Consider the following 19,693-nt stretch of genomic DNA (forward strand, 5'->3'; position numbering starts at 1 on the left):
GTGTTTGTGTGATACTGTGTTGGCCTGCTCATTTGACATCTTTTCCTGTTCTAGGCTATCTCCTGGGCAGTGAGGATTATTATACTCATGACCGCTGTGTCCTCATCAAAACAAAGAATGTGACGCACTGTGCTCTGGACTTTCGAGATGGAGAAGAAGTTGCAACTGGATTCAAAAATGTGTACTCCACAAATTTATTCACAGAAAGAGCTATAGATCTTATAGCCAATCACAAAACTGAGAAGGTGCAGACAACAACTGCTACTCTGATAACTTTGGCATTAAAGATTGTGTTTTAAAAAGTTTATGAAATATTTACAGAGAGAGCTGTGTTTGAGCTGTAATTCAGGGCTATTCAGTAGGTGTATAAAGCTAAATGTGAAAAGTAGCACTGGTAAAACTCATCTGCTGGCAAAATTAGCTTTGTCTGCATGGTCCTGGCCTGTTACCCTTCTCCATTTCTTTTACTGTAATACAATTAATATTTTTTTTAGAAATGGTTTAGCAAATAGTTTGCACTGCTAAAAAGAGAAAGGAAGTTTAGGGTGAGAAGTTTCATAAAAATAAATTGTTAACAATTATATTATGAAGAAAGGATATACCTGATGTTTTTCTATGGCTTTTCAAAAGTAATTTTTCAAAACTTTCTTAGTTTTTGTGCAGGGATTAGAAGTGTAGAAGTTGCAGAAGAAATCAAAGCACACTACCTGCTTTGTTGTTATATCAGGTCTGCTTTTGCTATAGTAACTTTTGCACTTAGTACTTTATGTTCAACTAATTTCCATTCTATCCCTTCCACCCCAGCCCCTTTTCCTCTATCTCGCCTTTCAGTCTGTCCATGAACCTCTCGAGGTCCCTGAAGAATACATGAAGCCATATTCTTCCATAAAAGATGTAAAGAGGCGCCATTATGCGGGAATGGTGACTCTTATGGATGAAGCGGTAGGAAATCTCACTGATGCTCTGAAAACGTACGGTCTTTGGGATAACACAGTTTTTGTTTTCTCTACCGGTAAGTTCCTTCAAGTATTCTTTCAGTAATAACTTTGCTACAGTGTCTAACAAGCTGACTACAGAGAGATCTGGCCCCTCTGTCTGACCTCTGGATATTTTCTAGCAGCAGAATGATGAAAGTTGAGCAGGACTGTAAGTAAAACAACAGTTTCTCTCCCTTCTCTTTGAGCTTTCTCCAGCTCGACAAAAACAACTCTGAAGTAGTGTCTGTGCAAGTGGGGGATGCTCCCGGTGGTGTACAAACGCCTTTGTATAATCTGAGGAGTGCAGTGGAGTTAGAAACATCCTACTTGATGCTGCAGTTACTGAGGATCTGTCAGAATTGAGTCCTTATTGAGAGCTGTCTGAAAATTTATTTCTTCTGAAGCAGTCTGTCCTGTCTGTAAATTACCATATATTGCATGAAGCACAGACAGTCAGCAAGTAGTTTGAAGCCGGAACTTTTTCTTTCCCTCATTTCAAGGTGATGTAGTTTTTGTCTTTCTTGAAGTATTTCATTGGCATCTTACTCCCATGAAACAAAGGTCTGTTAATAAAACAGCTGAAAATATGATGAGCAGTCTAGTCAGCCAAATTACAATGTAAGTTTTTGTGTGTTCAGGCACATGATCCGGTTTCTAGATTAATAGAGTAATGCACATAATACATTGCAAAGCACTCTCTTTTGTTTCCAAATTAAGAATGAAACAGAACCTTTTCGAAATACTGCTGCTTGGCTGGGTTTCAGGAACATATTTGCTCTTGTTTGATTGGAAGGGGGACGTAGCCTTTCAATGCATACAGTTATTCTTTTGTCTACACTTTACATGTTAGGACTGTCAAAATGGCAAATTAATTTTCCATGAACACATCAAATACAACGAAAACAACTAAAACAGACAAGCAAAACAAAATAAAAAAACAACTAAGGTTTGATGAAAATGCACTGATGTATTTTGAGTTTAGCAGCTGCTTCCTATAGCACTCAGAATCTTGGAATTTCATTTTGAGTCCAAACCTGTTTGCCTTACATTTGTGTCCAGATTTTGGCTCTGGCAGGATTTGATAACTTTTCTATGTCTGTTTCTGTTTGCAATGTTTTTATATTTAGAACTGAAAGTAAGCAAAGACATATGGAAAACGATAGCAGTATTTATTCCATATGGAAAAAATCCAGTCTTTGCTGATGGGGCTTGGTAGAATTATTTAAGTAATACCTTTTCAGTACATTGTGGAATAAAACTAAATATATCTGAGCTAGAATTACAAGGTGTGGGTGAATTAAAAAGAAAAATTTGTTTTTCCATTTATAAAACTTTTACTAACTTTTGTTTTTCTGAATGGTGGCACCTACCTGGTTTTTCAACAGTTATTATTTTGCAATCAGCTGCAGATATTTTTCAGCAACTGTCAAACAATCAGGAGAATCAAGTGTTTACTCTATCTAATGGGACTTATTTTGAGTTAATTGACAGTTTAAACTTCCAGGAGGTAAATTTAGTATGATTAAAATGCATGGAAATTCGGCTTAAATCAGGCAGGACAGGGGCCAGTGATTTGAGTTTTTTCAGTGTTCTTTATTTCATGCAGTTACTCCTCACAGGCATAAAACATTGCATGCAATAAGGACCCAGTTTCAAAAACCAAGTGCTGTAAACATAAAGCACTTTAAAAAGACCAAAAAAGGCGACAGAGTTTCAAATTATTCAGTTTTTCTATTTTTTGTTCAGTACTTTTGCAGGTGGTGTTTTAGAACGGACATTTGAACATGGTTAAAAAGAAACGGGGGAGAGTCTGCGGTTGAGCATCTTGTGCAGAGAGCTGTGCTGTGTCAGATCTCCCTGCATGTCTTCCACGTTCTTTGGGAGTCCTGGTCTGTACTGGTAGCTATAATGTGAGCATATGATTATAGTATGATTTACCTTCAGCTCTTGAGGACGTGCCTGCTTGAAGAATTGCCTCTCCCTGCCCCAAGTGCAGTTCTGTCACTGTGGGGGAGACACTCTTTTTGTTTGGTGGGACACAGCAGGGACACTTTTCTTTATAATCAAGCTCTCTCCAAGAAAGTTCTTCCCATTTTGTGGGAATAAGAATCAGTTTAAGGATTTCAATGAAGACTGCAAGGGGGAATCTAGGTAATAATAGAATTTATCTGTAAGTTTAATGAGCAGTGTTGAAGACATAAAATCATCATACTTGCCCAGCGGCATTTGGGGGTGCTGTGGGTGAGAGGCTGGACATGACCCAGCCATGGCACTCCCAGCCCAGGGAGCCAAACATGTGCTGGGCTGCACCCAGAGCAGTGTGGGCAGGGAGGGGATTCTGCCCCTCTGCTCTGCTCTGCTGAGACCCCACCTGCAGTGCTGCACCAGCTCTGGGGTCCCAGCACAGGGATGACATGGACCTGCTGCAGGGAGGAGTCCAGAGGAGGGACACCAAGATGATCAGAGGGATGGAGCACCTTCACTATTAGGACAGAGAGCTGAGGTTGTTCAGTCAGGAGAAGAAAAGGCTCTGAAGACACCTTCTGCAGCCTTTCAGTACTTAAAGTAGGCTTATAAAAAATATGAGGACATTTTAACAGGACTTCTTGCAATAGGACAAGTGGTGATGGTTTTAAACTGAAATAGAACAGATTCAGTCTAGATATAAGAAAGACATTTTTCATAATGAGGTTAGTGAAACACTGGAGCAGGTTGCACAGAGAGGTGATGGATGTTCTATCCCTGGAAATATTCAAGGTCAGGTTGGATGGGGTACTAAATAAGCTCATCTAGTTGAAGAAATCTGCATTGTAGGGGGGTTATACTAGATGACTTTTAAAGGTCTTTTCAAACCCAAACCATTCTATGAGAAAAACACTCTCTCTTGTTATCTGTGTGGTTTGAAGAGTGTTGTTGGTAGTCTGTAGAGGAAAAAGAAGGCCTTACTTTTATGGTACATTTTACTAGATTCATTACTGTTTCCTTTATAGTTGAGGACAAAATTCACACTTCCATGTTTGTATCTCTCCATGCTTTGAAAGTCCTGCCCAAAGAATAATTTACACATGGTCATTTCGTATATTGTGCCGTAGCAAGTAACATTGCAACAAACATAGTTTTCTGACTATTTCCCTGTGAAGTGTTGACCTCAACTGCAGATTTGTTTTTAGTGGGTACATATTTAAAAAACATAGAATATGATGTAGTCTTTGATCTTGTGGTAAGTTTTTTTTTATCATAGTCTTTCATGTTTCTTCCTATTTATTACGGCTCATGAAAACATGCCAGTTGACAAATGGAAATAATGCACTTTTTGAAAGAGTCTTGTGAAATGCGTAGAAAACTTCAGTTCCACTTTAAAGTGGCCTGATGGAGATACCAGCATAAAAGTGTGACTTCATTGTGTTTGGTCATTAGCAAAATCTGACTCCATCAGTATGTCCTGTAAATCAACCCTCTGATGTCTTTTTGAACAGATAGACTGGCTATTTCTACAAGTAAATGAGAAAAAAGTGAGCAGATTCAATGGTATGTGGTGTTACATTTGTGAATCAAGTAGTAGATTGAAAAGTCTTGACTAGTTTGATATGAAATAGAATTTGCTTTTATGGACCATTTTTTACATGGCAGATACAAGTAAGTCTGTCCTAATGAGATAATTGCTGAACATGAAGTCATTGCTTGTTTAAGCAAAACAGATAAAAGTGAATGCAGCAGTGGTGGGTACTCATGACCCTTTGTCCACTTGAAATAAAAGAGAATGAGAGGTAGAGCATATTTTTTCCTTTTAGCAATCATAGGAGACTGTATCTACCAGTGTTCCTAAAGTGGGCCTCAATCTAAAATAAGGGTCATAAAAAGCATTTAAATGGTACCAGTTTGGCTTAGAGCTACTAACATGGGCTTAGAGTCCAAATTTTGCTTCAAATGCAGAACTATGATTTGAGGTAAGACGTGGGGATTTGCTGTGAGTATGATGTGATTATAGTTTCTGCAAGGCATTACAAGAAATTTTGGTGTAAACTTGCCAACATTAAAGCAAAGGAATATGATCCCTGATTTCAGAACTGTGTTAAAAGTACTGTCCTTTGCTTTATTTAACTTTCAGTTTTTTGTTATAATAAAACACTGTGGAGGAAAACTCCTTTCTTCCTGTATTTCTTGCCATTTTTAAATGTGGATTAGCACTGTAATGCCGGTATTGCCATCAGAGGGCTTTGAAAAGCAAAAAATGTGGAACTTTTCATACCTTGTTTTACATTGCTAAGAGGAAACCACATAAATCCTTTCCATAATGGAGCATGTGACAGTGATGACTGTTTTCACTCCAAAAGATCGTCTTTTTATCGTGGTAGAATTATGATTAATAAGAGCACAGATTGTTTTGGACATACATACTGATGTTTATGCAGTCTCTATCATACCCCTAGGTTTTTTTTCCTCACAAAATTTCCTATTACCCTTTTTTTTTTTTCCTTTTTTTTTTTCTTTCATTCCAGCCAGCACACTTTGGCTTTTGGCTAGTGAAATACTAGGATTTTCTTTTTGCCATTTCCAATGCCTTCTTTGAGACTATGAATATGACTTTCACTGATTCCTTAAGGGCATATTTTAAATCTTTTTGATATCTTTGTTCAAAAATGAACTCCTGCTCCTTTACTTTTGCTTATAAGGGTCTTCAGAGTGCCTCTAATTGCAGATTGACCAAGCCAACTGACTCAAGCAGTTATTCTCTGTCTGTGGTGTCTGAGGTGCTAATTCTGAAGGTTGTGCTCCCAGATGTTTTTATTGCAGACCTGAAGACTGGTTTTAATTGGTCTTTCGGAGGTTTCTGAGAGGTTTGGTGTGTTGCCAGTGAGGAAGATGCCTGGACATCTGCTGCTTCCTAAGTGGAAATAAGCGCAGGTGCCTTAGCTGCAAGCACCTTCAATCATGCTAGTTATTTGAGTTCATCTGTTCCCAAATATAATTTTTATATTTCTTGTTTATTTATTTTTTTTAATACGGGCAAAGGATCTGACTTATCACTGTACTTGCATTGGTTAGAATTGTTGTATGTCAGTGGCAGTGCAAGGTGCATGTAGTTGGTGTTTTGTACTCCAGTGCTGGCTTCTATTTTTATTTTCAGGCTTTTTCCATGTAAAAGTATGAGTGATAATTTAGAAATTTAAAAATACATTCTCTGTCATATGGTGCAGATAATAATAATGAGATTACATTTTTAAGAATGTGTTATCAAAGGCAGAAATGTAATGGTGGGAATGGATTTAAAATCTTTACTGAAATATGTTGATAGACCATATATTGCCCCCCTCCTCACCTCCCATTTTAAAATTCTATGAAAACCCAGAATGTTTTGTGGGAAATGTTTGTTTATCTTCCGTTCCATCTAGCATTAATCCCTCCCCACCCACCCAGCTTTTTCCATGCAAAACCTAACACTGCAAAGCTAAGTTCGTGAACAGGGAGTAGGCTTGTGTCACAGACATAAGCTTCTTTTTTGTCTTCATGGTTAAATGCTTCATCGTAAGTTGAATTTGAATTTTCTTCCTGTTTTTAGTGAATGCCAGTACTTGAAGTGAAGTTCATTTGCAAATGAAACCCGGAAGTGAATTTTGCCCAGAATTTTGCAAACAGGCCAGTTTTGTGTAAAGCTAAGCATGTTAATAGCGGTGCTAGTAATTTTTTTTCTCAGAATGAGATGAATGCTGAAAACAGGTAACTTTTTGTATTAACAATAATGTTTAATAATTTCCCAAAGCTCCCAAGAGGTTGCCTTAAACTATGATTACTATTAAACTATACTAGTTGTGTTCTCTGTAACAGTATCTGAGAAGCCTTTATTCTTTTTGTTGCTCTTCTACACCTAAAAGGTGGTCAAGTTCACTTCTCCTGTCAGAGGGACAGATTCACCATTTTCTTGACAGTGTCTTGTCTAATTTGCTCACTGCAGACATATGAACAGTTTGTTAGGTTATTCCTGTTACTTTTGGGTTAAAATTTCCTTCTGTGTTTCTGTCGTGTCTAGTGATGGTGCGTGCTGGTGTAGACCTTGGCAGAGCAGGGTCTGTAACTGAGACCTGTTTAATTACTGAGACTGCTCACAATGAAAGCACTCGACTGAAACTCGTCTGTGCTAGGATTACTGCTATAATGAAAGCTGTACTAGGAAGAAAAAAAAGAAAAAATTCCAATGGGATGGAAAAGGGCATTGTTCATGCTGCTTTTGTAGGGCTAAGCCTGTAACTAATGGAAACTTGTGTACATCAGTTGCTTTTCCCATGAGACCAATTTTTTCCCCAGTTTTGGAAAAGACAGGAGAATGAAGAGACAGTTTTGGTGAGCTGTAAAAAAACATAGAGGTTGATTTATGTGAGCACAGCTCGATAAAAGTTACTCTGTAAATGCTCAGTAAAATTGTTCAGTAAATGATGCTCTGATGCAGGAAAAGTATTATATTCCCTTGATGGAAAATAAAACCCTTATGCTTGTATTAAAAGCACAGCAAGAATTACATTAGCAGAATTTTATATTAGAAGGTGTAGTTTTCTAATTTCCCTCTAATTGAAGGGCTTTCAATAGTACTTCCATCACACATACACAAATAAATCTGTATCAAGCTCTGGAAATACAGTAATGTGTCAGCACTCTGAAGATAAAGTGGCATTTTTGCTATTGAACATTGAACTTGCAAGGTTATTCTTCCCACTGTGAGTGAACAACATCAGCCTGAAGTACACAACAGATGATTTTTCATCAGCTGGTCTTACACAATGATTTTGGTTCATTTTGTTGGAAATCCATGTTTCATATGAGTCATCAGAGGCAGTGTGATTGCTCCTCTGTCATACTTACAGCAAAACTGAAAAATGCAGCTACACATGGATCTTTCAGATGCAATGTGGGAAGCAGGGAAGAACATGAGTTCAAATTAAGGGCAAAGTTATTCTCCAATTCATGCTGTGAGTCTCCTATCCACAGTGTAGATCTCTGTTGTGTATTCTGTACTTTTTTTTTTTTTAATGAAACCTCAATGGGAGTTCTACACTTGGAACATTTACAGAGTAAGCATTATTTATGCTGTGGAGATCAGAGGGGGGAAATTTTCCTCAAATGTGATCCTTTACCAGTATAATTGGCAGTGCTTTCTGTTTAACTGTGACTCACAACCATGAGCTTAAATCACACAAAGGGCTCTGAAGTCCTGTTCTGTGACCTAGACTTCCAGCAAGAATGTTGGAGGTCAAAAATCAGATGCATATACAGAGCTGTGCATTGATTCTATCTAATTTTTGTTCATATTGTGTCTGGCACTAGTAAGTACTATTTAATTCCCTTTCACGTATGCAAAATTCACTCAAAAACTAAAAAAAGCCCAACCAAATCAAGCACTAGCTGCCTACTTGTTTTGTTGATGTTGGCAACTGATTATAGTTTTCATTCAAAATTTTGTACGACTATTGGGCATGACATATTAGTAGAGAAGGAGACTTGTCTCCTGCTTACATACATCACTTCATTTTTTAATAACATAATACACATTATTGCGGTGGTATCATGCCTGCTAAATACATGTGTGGATTTCAAATTGTTGAATTGCTCTTGCTTGTAGTTCCCATTTTTTGCTCTTTACTAATATGAACTATTTACTTCCTCTGTAATTGTAATAGTGTTTAAAACAAAATCATACAAAATCCAGATTTGCATTAAGGAATAGAGACGTCAACACTTAAGGGAAACGAAACTGCGGGGGTTTGGCTCTTCTGTATTCTCCATATCAGAAATGGCCAACAGAAGGAAAGGCACAGGAATAGGGGTTTTATTCTACTTTTTATCTTTTCACTTGTCTGAGGTTGTTTGCGTGTTACACCTTTTGTTTATTTTTAGTTGCAACCTCAGAAATCTTACTTGTAGAAATATTGCAGGTAGCATGAGTAATTTCATTGACATTCTCTGTTTTCAACAATATTAAGACTCTAACATTGTTAAAATGGCTTTTGAAACTCTGTAAGTTACATATGAAATAATTTCGTACTTAACTTTTAATATACTTTAATATTCAGTTCTGCTTCGGTTGGATGGACCCTCACACTGACCTCCATGTGGTTCTGATTAAGTTTAAGAACATTGCTCCTAAAGCCCCAGCCCTTCAAAGGAGTATGAGATACAAAACATATAGGAAAAGTTTACAGAACTAAACTGTGGATGAATTGTGTATGCCCTCTTATTTCTGCCCTCCTTTTCTGTATTTGTTACACTCATTATTGTTTAGTTGCAAATTAAGGAAACCTACATGGTTGCTAGAATTCAAGGCTGAGTTGTTTTTAAAGTGCAGTATTGCAATATCAGAGAGAAAAATAAAAATCTCAGTGTTGGAAAACAAAGCCAGAATTACATGGAGGAGAGAAAGAAGCAACCTCTTTTGTTGTCCAGTTTAGTGGCTCATACATATTTGGAACAGTGAGACAAAGATGGTTGAAAAACCTGTTCTCAATCTGTCATCCATCATCATTCATCCTCTGTTAGGGAAATTTTGCTGCCTGGCTGACACTGGTACAGGGATAGGATTACTTTAGATGCTGTAAGATTGAGGATTAGAAATGTGTTTTTGTTGTTGCTGTTTACAGCTTGTAAAATCTCAATGCATTAGCACAACAAGATGGTGGCGGGGAAAGTCCTGAACTTAAGAAAGTTTGAATTTCTTTTTAAACTTTGGTCATTCTGAGCTCACATGTTGCACAGTGGAAATGTATCAGAAGTGTGAGAAGAGGAAAGGAGGAAATTAGTTTTTTGGAATTAAGGAATTTGGTCTTGCTTATTTTACTGGGACCTAGTGAGTATGTGTTTTTGTCTTTTTTCTTTGATTGACCATCTTAGGTATCCAAATCATAAAATGTTTTTCTTCCTGTGGGACAGAAAGAGAGTGTCTTCTAATCAGACTCTAGGAATGTGCCCCTGCAGGGAGCAGAGGCATCTTCAACTAGATCAGGTTGCTCAGAACCTCGGCTCCTGTCTAACCATGAATGTTTCCGCAGACAGGATATCCACTACCTCTCTGGGCAACCTGTACTGGTGTTTCACCAACCTCATAATAAAAATGTCTTCCTTATATCCAATCTAAATCAACCTCTTTTAGTTCTAAAATCATCACCCCTTGTCCTGTCACATCATCAGCTGAATGTCTGCCCCCACCTTTATTACAAACCTCCATGAAGTACTGGAAGGTGCTATAAGGTCTCCATGGAGCCTTCTCTTCTCCAGGGTGAACAATCCCAACTCCCTAGGTATGTCCTAATAGGAGAGGTGCTCCATCCCTCTAATCTTCTTGGTGGCCTCATCTGGACTCCTCCCTGCAGCAGGTCCTTCCTGTGCTGGGACCCCAGAGCTGGTGCAGCACTGCAGGTGGGGTCTCAGCAGAGCGGAGCAGAGGGGCAGAATCCCCTCCCTGCCCTGCTGCCCACACTGCTCTGGGTGCAGCCCAGCACACGTTTGGCTCTCTGGGCTGGGAGTGCCATGACTGGGTCATGTCCAGCCTCTCACCCACAGCACCCCCAAGTCCTTCTGGGCAGGGCTGCTCTGATCTGTCCATCCCCAGCCTGTGCTGGTACCAGGGCTGCTCTGACCCAGGTGCAGCACCTTGAACTTGGTCTTGTTAAACCTCATGAGATTCCCATGGGCCTTTTCCTAGAGCTTGTCCAGGTCTCTGTGGAAGGGATCCTCTCCCTCAGGCATGTCAGTTGCACCACTCAGCTGGGTGTTGTCTGCAAATTTGCCAAGGGTGCACTTGATTGCACTGTCTGTGTTGGTAAAGATATTAACCAGTACTGGTTCCCATACAGACTCCAAGGGACACCACTCATCACTGATCTGTGTCCAGACATTGAGAGGTTGACTGTTTCTCTGAATGTGACCATCCAGCCAATTCATTGTGCTGTGACCCATCGAATCTGTCCCTCCAATTTGGAGAGAAGTGCAGATAAAGAACATCCGTAACTCTTCCCTTGCCCACTGATGCAGTCGCTTTGTTTTAGAAGGCCATTGGGCTGGTTAGACAGAACTTGCCCTTACTGCAGTCCCAAATCACCTGCCTGTCCTCAATGTGCCTTAGCACAGTCTCTAGGAGGATCTCTTCTATCATCTTCCCAGGCACAGGAGCGAGGCTGACAAGTCAGTAATTCCCAGGGTTGTCCTTTCTACGTTCCTTAAAGATTTGTACTGTGTTTCCCTGACTGCCATGACTTTTTTAATATCATGGAGAGTGGATTGGCAACACTATCAGTTTCTGGACTCTGGTATGCATTTTGTTAGGTCCAGTAGATTTATGTAAATTCCTCAAGTGGTTGTGAACCTGATCTTCTCTTACAGTTTCTCGCTTTCTTGTGGTCCGTCCACTCAGGACGTGTGAGAAGAGATTGTCAGTGAAGACTGAGACAAAAAAGTTGTTGAATATCTTGGCCTTCCCCTCCTTCTTTCTGTCTGTCATCTCCTTTGTGGGGGTACGCTTCCCCTAACCTTCCTATCCTGGCTGTAAAGCTCTTGTTACTCTTTGCATCCCTTACCAAGGGATGCACAGCTCTGTCCATATCTTGATACGTGCCTTTGACTGCATCCCTATACTCTTACCTGTTCATATTTCCACATTGTGGAATGTACTGCCTGTGCATTTTCTTCTTGCACCGCTGTTTTACCAGTAGGTTGACTCTGCCACTGTCTTCTCTCTCTGATTTCTTGTGCCTGGCCTTTCAGGAGGTTTTGCCCTCTATGTCCTTAAAGACCCGTCAGCTTTGTTCGGCTTCCTTGTCCTCAAGGGCACTTTCTTAGGGTGTCCTATTGACTGGCTTCTTGAAGAGCTGGAAGTTTGCTTCCCTAGAATTCAAGATCCTGTCTTCACTGTGTGCCTGGTCCATATTTCTCAGGACTGGGAACTCTACCAGTACATTATGTTATAGAAGGTAATTTGAATTTATCAAAATGGAATTTCTTAGTTTTTAACAATTTTTTATTTCAGCTTTTTTTTTTTTTTTTTTCAAAAATTGCACAATAGAACTAAAGCAAATCTTGATATTTTATATAGGTACAATTTTAGGTTTCCTTTGTAACTGACAACCAGAACTATCTGACACAGAGCTTTAGTATTTATTTAGAAATATTGCTTCTCTAAGGGACTTACTTTGTCAATCAGTGACAGCTCTATAGAAGCACAGGGAAAATCAATCATTGATTCACTTGGGAAAGAAGTATGCAATGTTGTCTGGTCTGGGTTAAGAATTTGGAGGAAGTTGCAGGTGTTGTAAGATGGCCTTAGTCAAATGAGTAGTATCTGAAGAAAGGTTATTTGAATCCCTGCTGAGATGTTCTGGATCTGTTTTCCTTTCCTGCTTTTTCTTTTTTTTAATATATGTCCGTATAAACTATGGGTTGGTTAGTACATCTGTTTCATATATTTATGCATATTCCAGAACTGTTAGGCTGAACTCTACAGAAGAATCTAAGAACTTCCAAATAAAAGCTCTGCCCGACTGTTCTTTCTTTCACTTTTCATAATTTCACATTATTCTTATATATACAATATAATGGATTAATATTTGTGGGCAATATCACTTCAGTGTGCATTAAAAGAGTAAGATTTTTCCTTCTCTGTCTTAATTAATGGGAGAGTAAAGCTAGCAGAATTTTCTTAGGTGGTCAGAATATAAATGTGCTGAATGCAAAGGAAGCCATACATTTTACAGATTTTTGAGTTTAAAATATCAGAAGAAACACTGAAATCCATGAGCATGTTAGTTATTAGGCAGTGGATGCTAAGATGTGGCCACAGTAAAGTATATCAGATCATTTCATGTGAGATGTGAAAATGGCTTGGAGAGCTCTTACTGCAGTGCTCACTGCAGTTTTTTTTCCTCTCATTGTCCCTAACACTGAAACCAATAAGCTAATTTCCCCTCCTTTTGGAAAGTTCCTTGTTTGTTTTTTTCAGTCCTTGCAGCTTGATCTCAATCATTCTATACTTCCTTATGTCCTTTTGAAATCTTTGTGTTTCTAGACACCTTCTCATGCCTCCTATGGCTGGAGTATCTGTGTCTTACAATACAGCGTCTGTCTTTACATTTCTCTTTAAGCAGGAAGAAACACCCCCACTTTTATCTGAACTTTGAGCATTGCTGCGTGTGGAATGCTGCCTGTGCTTGCTCTTACGTTTGACCTCCAATTGTATTTTCTCAAGTTAAAATACAGCCAGAGCTCTGTGTACATTCAAGTGAGCTGACCCTGAATTCTGTATTAAGATTCCAGAGTAGCTTGAGCTGGCTGGGAAGAATCAGAAGTCTGCAGCAGTAATGTCTCTTATATTTTAGAGTAAATGGCTCTAACCTACAACACATAAAACCAAATAATGCAACAAATGTAGTGCAGGTTTCTCATTACTGGCTTCTTGTATTGTAAATGATCTCCATGTTTAGGCTATGCAAAAGATTGTTACTGATCACTGCAGAGAACTGGGTGTATTGAATTATTGTACTGATTCTGATAACTTGCAGGAGTATACTTTATCAGATCAACAATGAAGTGGTATATGCTGTCATCTGGTATGCAGAATTTAATCAGAGTTTCAATAGTTGTATCTCTTTAAGTCTGCTTTAAGTCTACTTTAAGTCTACTTTCTATTTGCACTGAAGAATTGTAACACATTTTACAATCAAATAAGCATCTGTAACCAGTGGATATAAAGACATCCTCTGCATGCTTTTGTTTTTTTCTAAAGTTCAAATCTTTTCAACACTATTGTGTTACTCATGGGGGATGAAAAATGAAAGGTGCATTCCATTACTTTTTCTCTAACTTTGTACATAATTGCAGTTCTGACTGCAGTGGATATAAAATGATGCCTGCCTACTTCAATGTGTCACACATTCTGCTGCCATCAAACTGTGTTCCAGTGATTCCAGAGGATTGAAAGAGCAATAACTTTGTTTAAAATAATTTAATAGTTAGATTTCCCTGGCCACAAATGGCTTGCATTGACATAGAAGAGAGAAACTATTGCTGACCATCCACTGCAGTTCATTAGAAAGTCAAAGGTACCACAAAGAATACAATGGCAAAAACAACCACCATAACAACAGCAACAACAACAAAAAGTGGTCCAAAAAAGAAACCTAAAGGGAAAAATGCATGTCTCAGGTGGAAGAAAATCTGTGTAGACAGTGATGCTGATGTGTGGAGCTAAGGTTAGGGGCCTTTTCTGCCTAGGTGCATCCTTTCACAGGCAATTGTCCCTGAGGTCTCTCAGCTGCTCAGGGCCTGCATGTGGCTTCCTGTAATTCTCTCCAAGTGACCTTGGGTAGCTTGAACATTTTAAACAGCTACAGTGGTTTTGATTTATTAATCTAGATAATTTTGACAAAACTGTGTGAAAAGTAAGCATACTTGCCATTATACCAGCCTTTCTTAGGGATTGTTGACCTCTTGTGTGATCTGAGGTTTTAATTACCTCTATTCTTTAAATTAGTTCAGTCAGAGCCTTCCTGCAGCCTAAGGCAAATGAGGAGATAGGCTTTGGGAAAACATGGACCTGAAGACCTTGCCTAATTTAATGGGTCACTTATTCCATAATCCCAAGAGAAATCTGAAGTTAGGATTTAGTAAAACACCTGAACTCACTAGTTCAGGTAGTGGTTGCTCATGAAGGCAGAAGTCCTTTGTGAGGAAGATAAAATTGCAACTGTAAATGTGGAGATTAGGGGAGCTCACGACTTGAGATGCTGTCATCACTTGTAGTCACCCTTTGCTTGCAGTGACCTACCCCTATGACTTAATAATTCTCAATACAGGGTTGGACTAAGCAGTCTGAGGAAGGATCATGTGGGTGGTTTGGTCACTGGTATAAATGAGATAAATTGTAACTGTTGATGGCATGTTAAGCGATAGTGAAGAAATTGATTTGGCAAGTGTAGATTGAATGAAAAAGAAGGTGTGCTTTATGGCTTTAATATCACTGCATTAGGTAAGAAATTTGCAGAGAGAAGAAGGCAAGATGTCCTCTGAAAATGGTAGGATTAGCCTATTTCTGAAGTATGGGTGTATTATGAATCATTTGACCATCCAGGGATGAGGCTCTGTTTATAATGAAGAACTGTCTTTGAGCAATCTGTTAGTGCATTTTGGATTTTTCTTTTTCTTTCCTACTTTCAGGAATGGAAAAGGAAAAAAAACCACCCTGTAATGAATAGAATTTCCAGGGTAAATATTCTAGGAAATTATCATTAGGAGCAAACCCATTAAAATTATAATGGCCACAAAGAGCAAAATATGCAATTTGACTATTCGTTTGAAGTCTAGAGATGTTTCTGTTGTGCATATGAACAACTTCCCTTAAAAATCTCTCAGAGTTGTAGTGTTTTGGGGACTGAATGTGGTCTGTACAGCTAGATGTTGCCAAGAGGAGAGATTTCACAACTTCAGGATTCAGGAAATATGATCAAAGTGGCAGAAAGTTCAAGGATGATGATATTGGAGAAAGGTTGGAGTTTGCCAAGAGGAAATTGCTGGTGACCTTACTGAATGAGCATGGTGCAGGCAGATTGCAGAGATTCAAACATGGGAGTAATTAAAGAGGAAGTTGGAATAAAATAAGCATTAATAAGTTAAAAATTTTGAATTTAAGTGTTCCTTCTTGTCACTCTCTTGAATGCAGCATTGACATGACAAAATGGAGGAGAGTATTAGGCACAACTGTAAATGCTAGGTTTTTTCTGGTTTTTGGAGAACACAAGTTCATTTTTGTCCAGCTTAACATCCTGGTTTTAAGATTCAGCAGTATATTATTCAGCCATTGTTACTTGTAACCAAGCAAAGATGCTAAAGAAAGGAATAGCAAGCAAAACATGTTCTGAAACACTAATTTAGCAAATAGGTTGCCTGCCATTTCCCTGCTGAAGAATGGATTTATGAAAACTGGTTAAAAACACTACTTAGATCATTGGAGGGAACAGATGTTATTTATTTAAACTTTAATTACTCTCCATTACTTGTGTTTCTCTATTACCATCTTAACTTATAAAATAAACCCTTTCCTCTCCTGTTTTCTTGGTTACATTTAGCAAAAGCTGAGGTGGCTGTTGGGAGAGCCTTAGACAATGCTCGATGTTGCATTTCCACCTTGTTCAATTAACTTACCTGTTTCTTTTCATCATAATCTTTCGGAGAATAATACAGCCCACAGCAAGCAAAACAGTTACAACTGATCACATTAGCCTTTTTCATCCCCTCTGTAGGAGCAGTGTTATAAAGAATGTTGTTTTCTTCACTATTTGGAGTAGAAAGTTTCAGTTTTTGTGGTTTATGTGCTCGGTGTGAGAATTAGCTTATGGACACATGCTTCTTCCTAAGGTGCATGCTGCACTTTTTAAAAATGTCCCCTGTGGTAAGTAATAACTAAAGACTTTTGTTTCATTTTTATATTTTTTTGCCAGCAGGTATGTGTTTCTTTCTAGTAATGAACTCTGTCAATATATTCTGGGTATGGCTAGGGCCCCAAGAGATTCAGAACTCAAACAAAAGTGATGTAAAAAACAGATGTAAATCTCTCCAATGGCCGGAATCAAGTCATCATTTGCACAGTGTAAAACCAATGCATGTGTCTAAACTTAAGAAGAAAAAAAGACATCTGGCTTATAGAGGGTGAAATGTAAAAGTGGTAGACTCACAGAAGGGGTTGGGTTACTGCTGGATGACCAAGGATCAGCTGTAATACTCCTTACATGAAGCAGTGGCCCTGCCACTCCTGCTTTTAGGAATGTACTTCTAAATTCCTGGCACTGAGGTTTCCGCTGTTCCTGGCTGATTGGAGAGTTTCACCATGGGGCAGTTTTCCGGGTCTGCAGGCAGTTGTGTTGGAAGGTGCTCATCTGCACCACCTTCCTGTGTACAGGCTGGGTTGGACTGTGTGCAGCCCTGTTCTTCCTCCCCAGCCTTTCTCCCAAAACCTTTCCCAGCTGTATCCTGATGTGCTAAACTGCTTAAATTAACTCCAGATTGCTCTGTTTATTGTGTGCCAGAGGAGTGACAGAAAGCAATCAGAGCAGCTTCCTCTCAAACAAACTCCAAGAAAAAAGGGGTACAGGATATTGGGATGGAAAATATGGGTTCTGGTAAGAACCCTGAGGCTTAATGCCTGTGTATTAGATTAGGTCTCTGCTGTTTGCATTTTAATTCTAAGTTTTGGCAGCTTCGTATCCCTGGAAGTGGGGTTTTGGGTTGTTTTTCTTTTTTTTTTTTTTTTCTTTCAAAAAGAAAACAGAAAGGTTGGTCAAAGTTGTAATTTCTTCTCCCCCTGCTTCAAATGACTGGAGGAAAGTGAAATAATGCTCCCCTAAGGTTATCCTTGTGGGCCATGTGCGCCTCAGCTTCATCAGAATTCTGTGACTTCTTTTCTTGTATGTGGCTCAGATCAGCCGTAAATGTAAAACTGGTTATACACCAGCTCCTGTCTTCACAGTTGGAATAGCATCCTCTTTTCTAACCTTACAGCCTAAAATACCAATGTAGCAGGTCGGAGGTCAGATCTTTCCATACATCTAGAGGTGTGGTTTTGGCTGGTTGCTGCTTATAAAGAATATCTGTAAGCACAGTAACAGCAGCCCTACTTCATGCTTTTTTTTTCTTCCAAAAGCTGCTATAAATATGCCTCCTAATTAGATCCATAATATTATTTTGATAATAGCACTAGGCTTTAAGAGAGTCACACTACTTCCAGAAGCAGAGGAAGAAACACAAATGTATTCAAAATAAACTTTTGGATGCTTCTACTGAATAAAAACACCTAAGTCCTGCCAGCTATTGGACAGACTCTGCACTTAGAAAATTTAATGTGTAAAATTCAGTGCTTCACAGCATACTTTTAGTCATGTCAGCCCTATCCTGTCCTCCGTTTATTATAAGGACATAGCTCTTGTGTTTGGTAGGGAGGGATGGGGGATACACTTGGAAACTAAACATTCATCTGAGTTACAACAGTTACTTGTTTTAAATGCAATGAGGGAGCATATAGGAGGGATTCTATTCTGTTTAGCAAAGAGAAACCACTTTAGTTTCACTCTTATCTTCACAAAGGTATTTATGTATTAATCAGAAGCAAGAAACTGGAATGGGGAGTTACTATTAACCACAGTTCCCCTTCAAACTTTTTATGCATGTATTTCATGCTAGGTTACATGGAGTTGATGGCTTTAGGATGTTAGCAGCCTTTAGTTCAGGAGTAGCAGAAACTTAAAAGGCTTTTTCTCCTTATTTTGAAGATGCTTTAATTTGATAACATATTGAAATACCCTGCATTATAAAATAAACTGAAGCTATTTTTTTCTTTTGGTCTGTACTCACTTTTAAATATTGTGTAGTTTTAGACAAAGTTTTCAAACAGAGCTTGGCATGGTTTACGTATCAAACAGATGTGTGCTAGATCAGCTTACTGCAGGGGCCCTTGAGGAGAAATCAAAGAGCATTGGAGTTTTCTATTGCAGCTTCAGAGATACTTATTTTTAAAAATCTAGGAGTCAAAATACAGGTGGAAAATAATAAAAAGAGCTGGGGCATGCCAAGGTTGGATTTGAAAAGTACTGTAGGTACATAAGGACTATTTGGCAAGTGTTTTGTAACTGTGTTCAGGAAAAAGGAGACCTGGGCATTGGTAGCTAGAAATGTTAAACTAGGTCTTTAAAGACTCTAATGGTAGGTCAAAGTTATCATAAGTACATGATAAACAAATACTGAATTGATTAATGATATCTAATTGTATTTATATAATCCTAAATACTTAAAGTTTTCTTCTTTCTTTGCTCTTGCAGATTTATTATTTCAAATTATTTATTTGTGTTCTGAATAGAACAGAAAAATGTTTTCATAGTCAAAGATTTTCTTACCACACAGCACTTCATGGCACTTGATTTATCTTTTTTGTTGTTTTGTTTTGTTTTGTTTTGTTTTGTTTGTTTGTGGTTTTTTTTTTTTTTTTTTGACTGGTTCCTCATCAATCAACTCCTAAATGTTGGTTGGTTATTTCTTGCTCCGCAGGTATATCAGTTATATACATACAGATGTATTAAACTTTTGGATAGCTATTTTAAGAAACTAATATAGGTATCCAAAAGTATTTACATTTGTAAACCTTATTAACATAAAACATTTAACATGTTTAATTTTGTGTGTGAGTTTATGTGTGATATCAAGCACTTTTGATCTTCTGTAACTTATTGCTAAAATTTATTTATTCAGAATTTATACTTTGAGGTATACAGAGAAAAACAATTCAGAAATACCCTATTGAATTGCTGTGCTGAAAGAGAACTTTTTTTCCTTATGATTGTTATTTTTCTTGTACAAATTAATGAATTACTATTGTATTTTCTAAAGTTATTATCATAAAGATTTTCCATATCACTCCTTGTTTAACAAATGCCAAAAATCATTGTTAAACTTACTTTAAGAATTAAGATTATTAGGATATATACTTAAAATTGCAGTTCTGATACTGCAATCAAGGCTGTATAATACATATCACAAACTTAAACACACTTATAATCTCAGAAGAATGGAAGGTGTGGAATAAATAGAAGTTAAAGACAGTTTATGTAAATGATGAGTATGTTTGTGAAGTACTATCTAACTCCAGTAGTCAGCATGAATGATTTTTTTTTTCCCCTTGTAAGGAGACTTGTAGGTAA

General features: G+C 38.1%; 1 protein-coding gene across 1 annotated transcript in view; it reads left to right on the forward strand.

Annotated features, from left to right (window-relative positions):
• ARSB (arylsulfatase B) overlaps positions 1-19,693 on the forward strand; it is a 69,308-nt gene that overhangs the window by 4,350 nt on the left and 45,265 nt on the right. The window contains exons 3-4 of the mRNA XM_033086083.2: positions 55-245; positions 805-1,012. Of these exons, the coding sequence (XP_032941974.1) occupies positions 55-245; positions 805-1,012 (399 nt within the window). The remainder of the gene's footprint in view (positions 1-54; positions 246-804; positions 1,013-19,693) is intronic.

Source organism: Catharus ustulatus, chromosome Z (assembly GCF_009819885.2).
Source record: "Catharus ustulatus isolate bCatUst1 chromosome Z, bCatUst1.pri.v2, whole genome shotgun sequence".
Classification (NCBI taxonomy): Eukaryota; Metazoa; Chordata; class Aves; order Passeriformes; family Turdidae; genus Catharus; species Catharus ustulatus.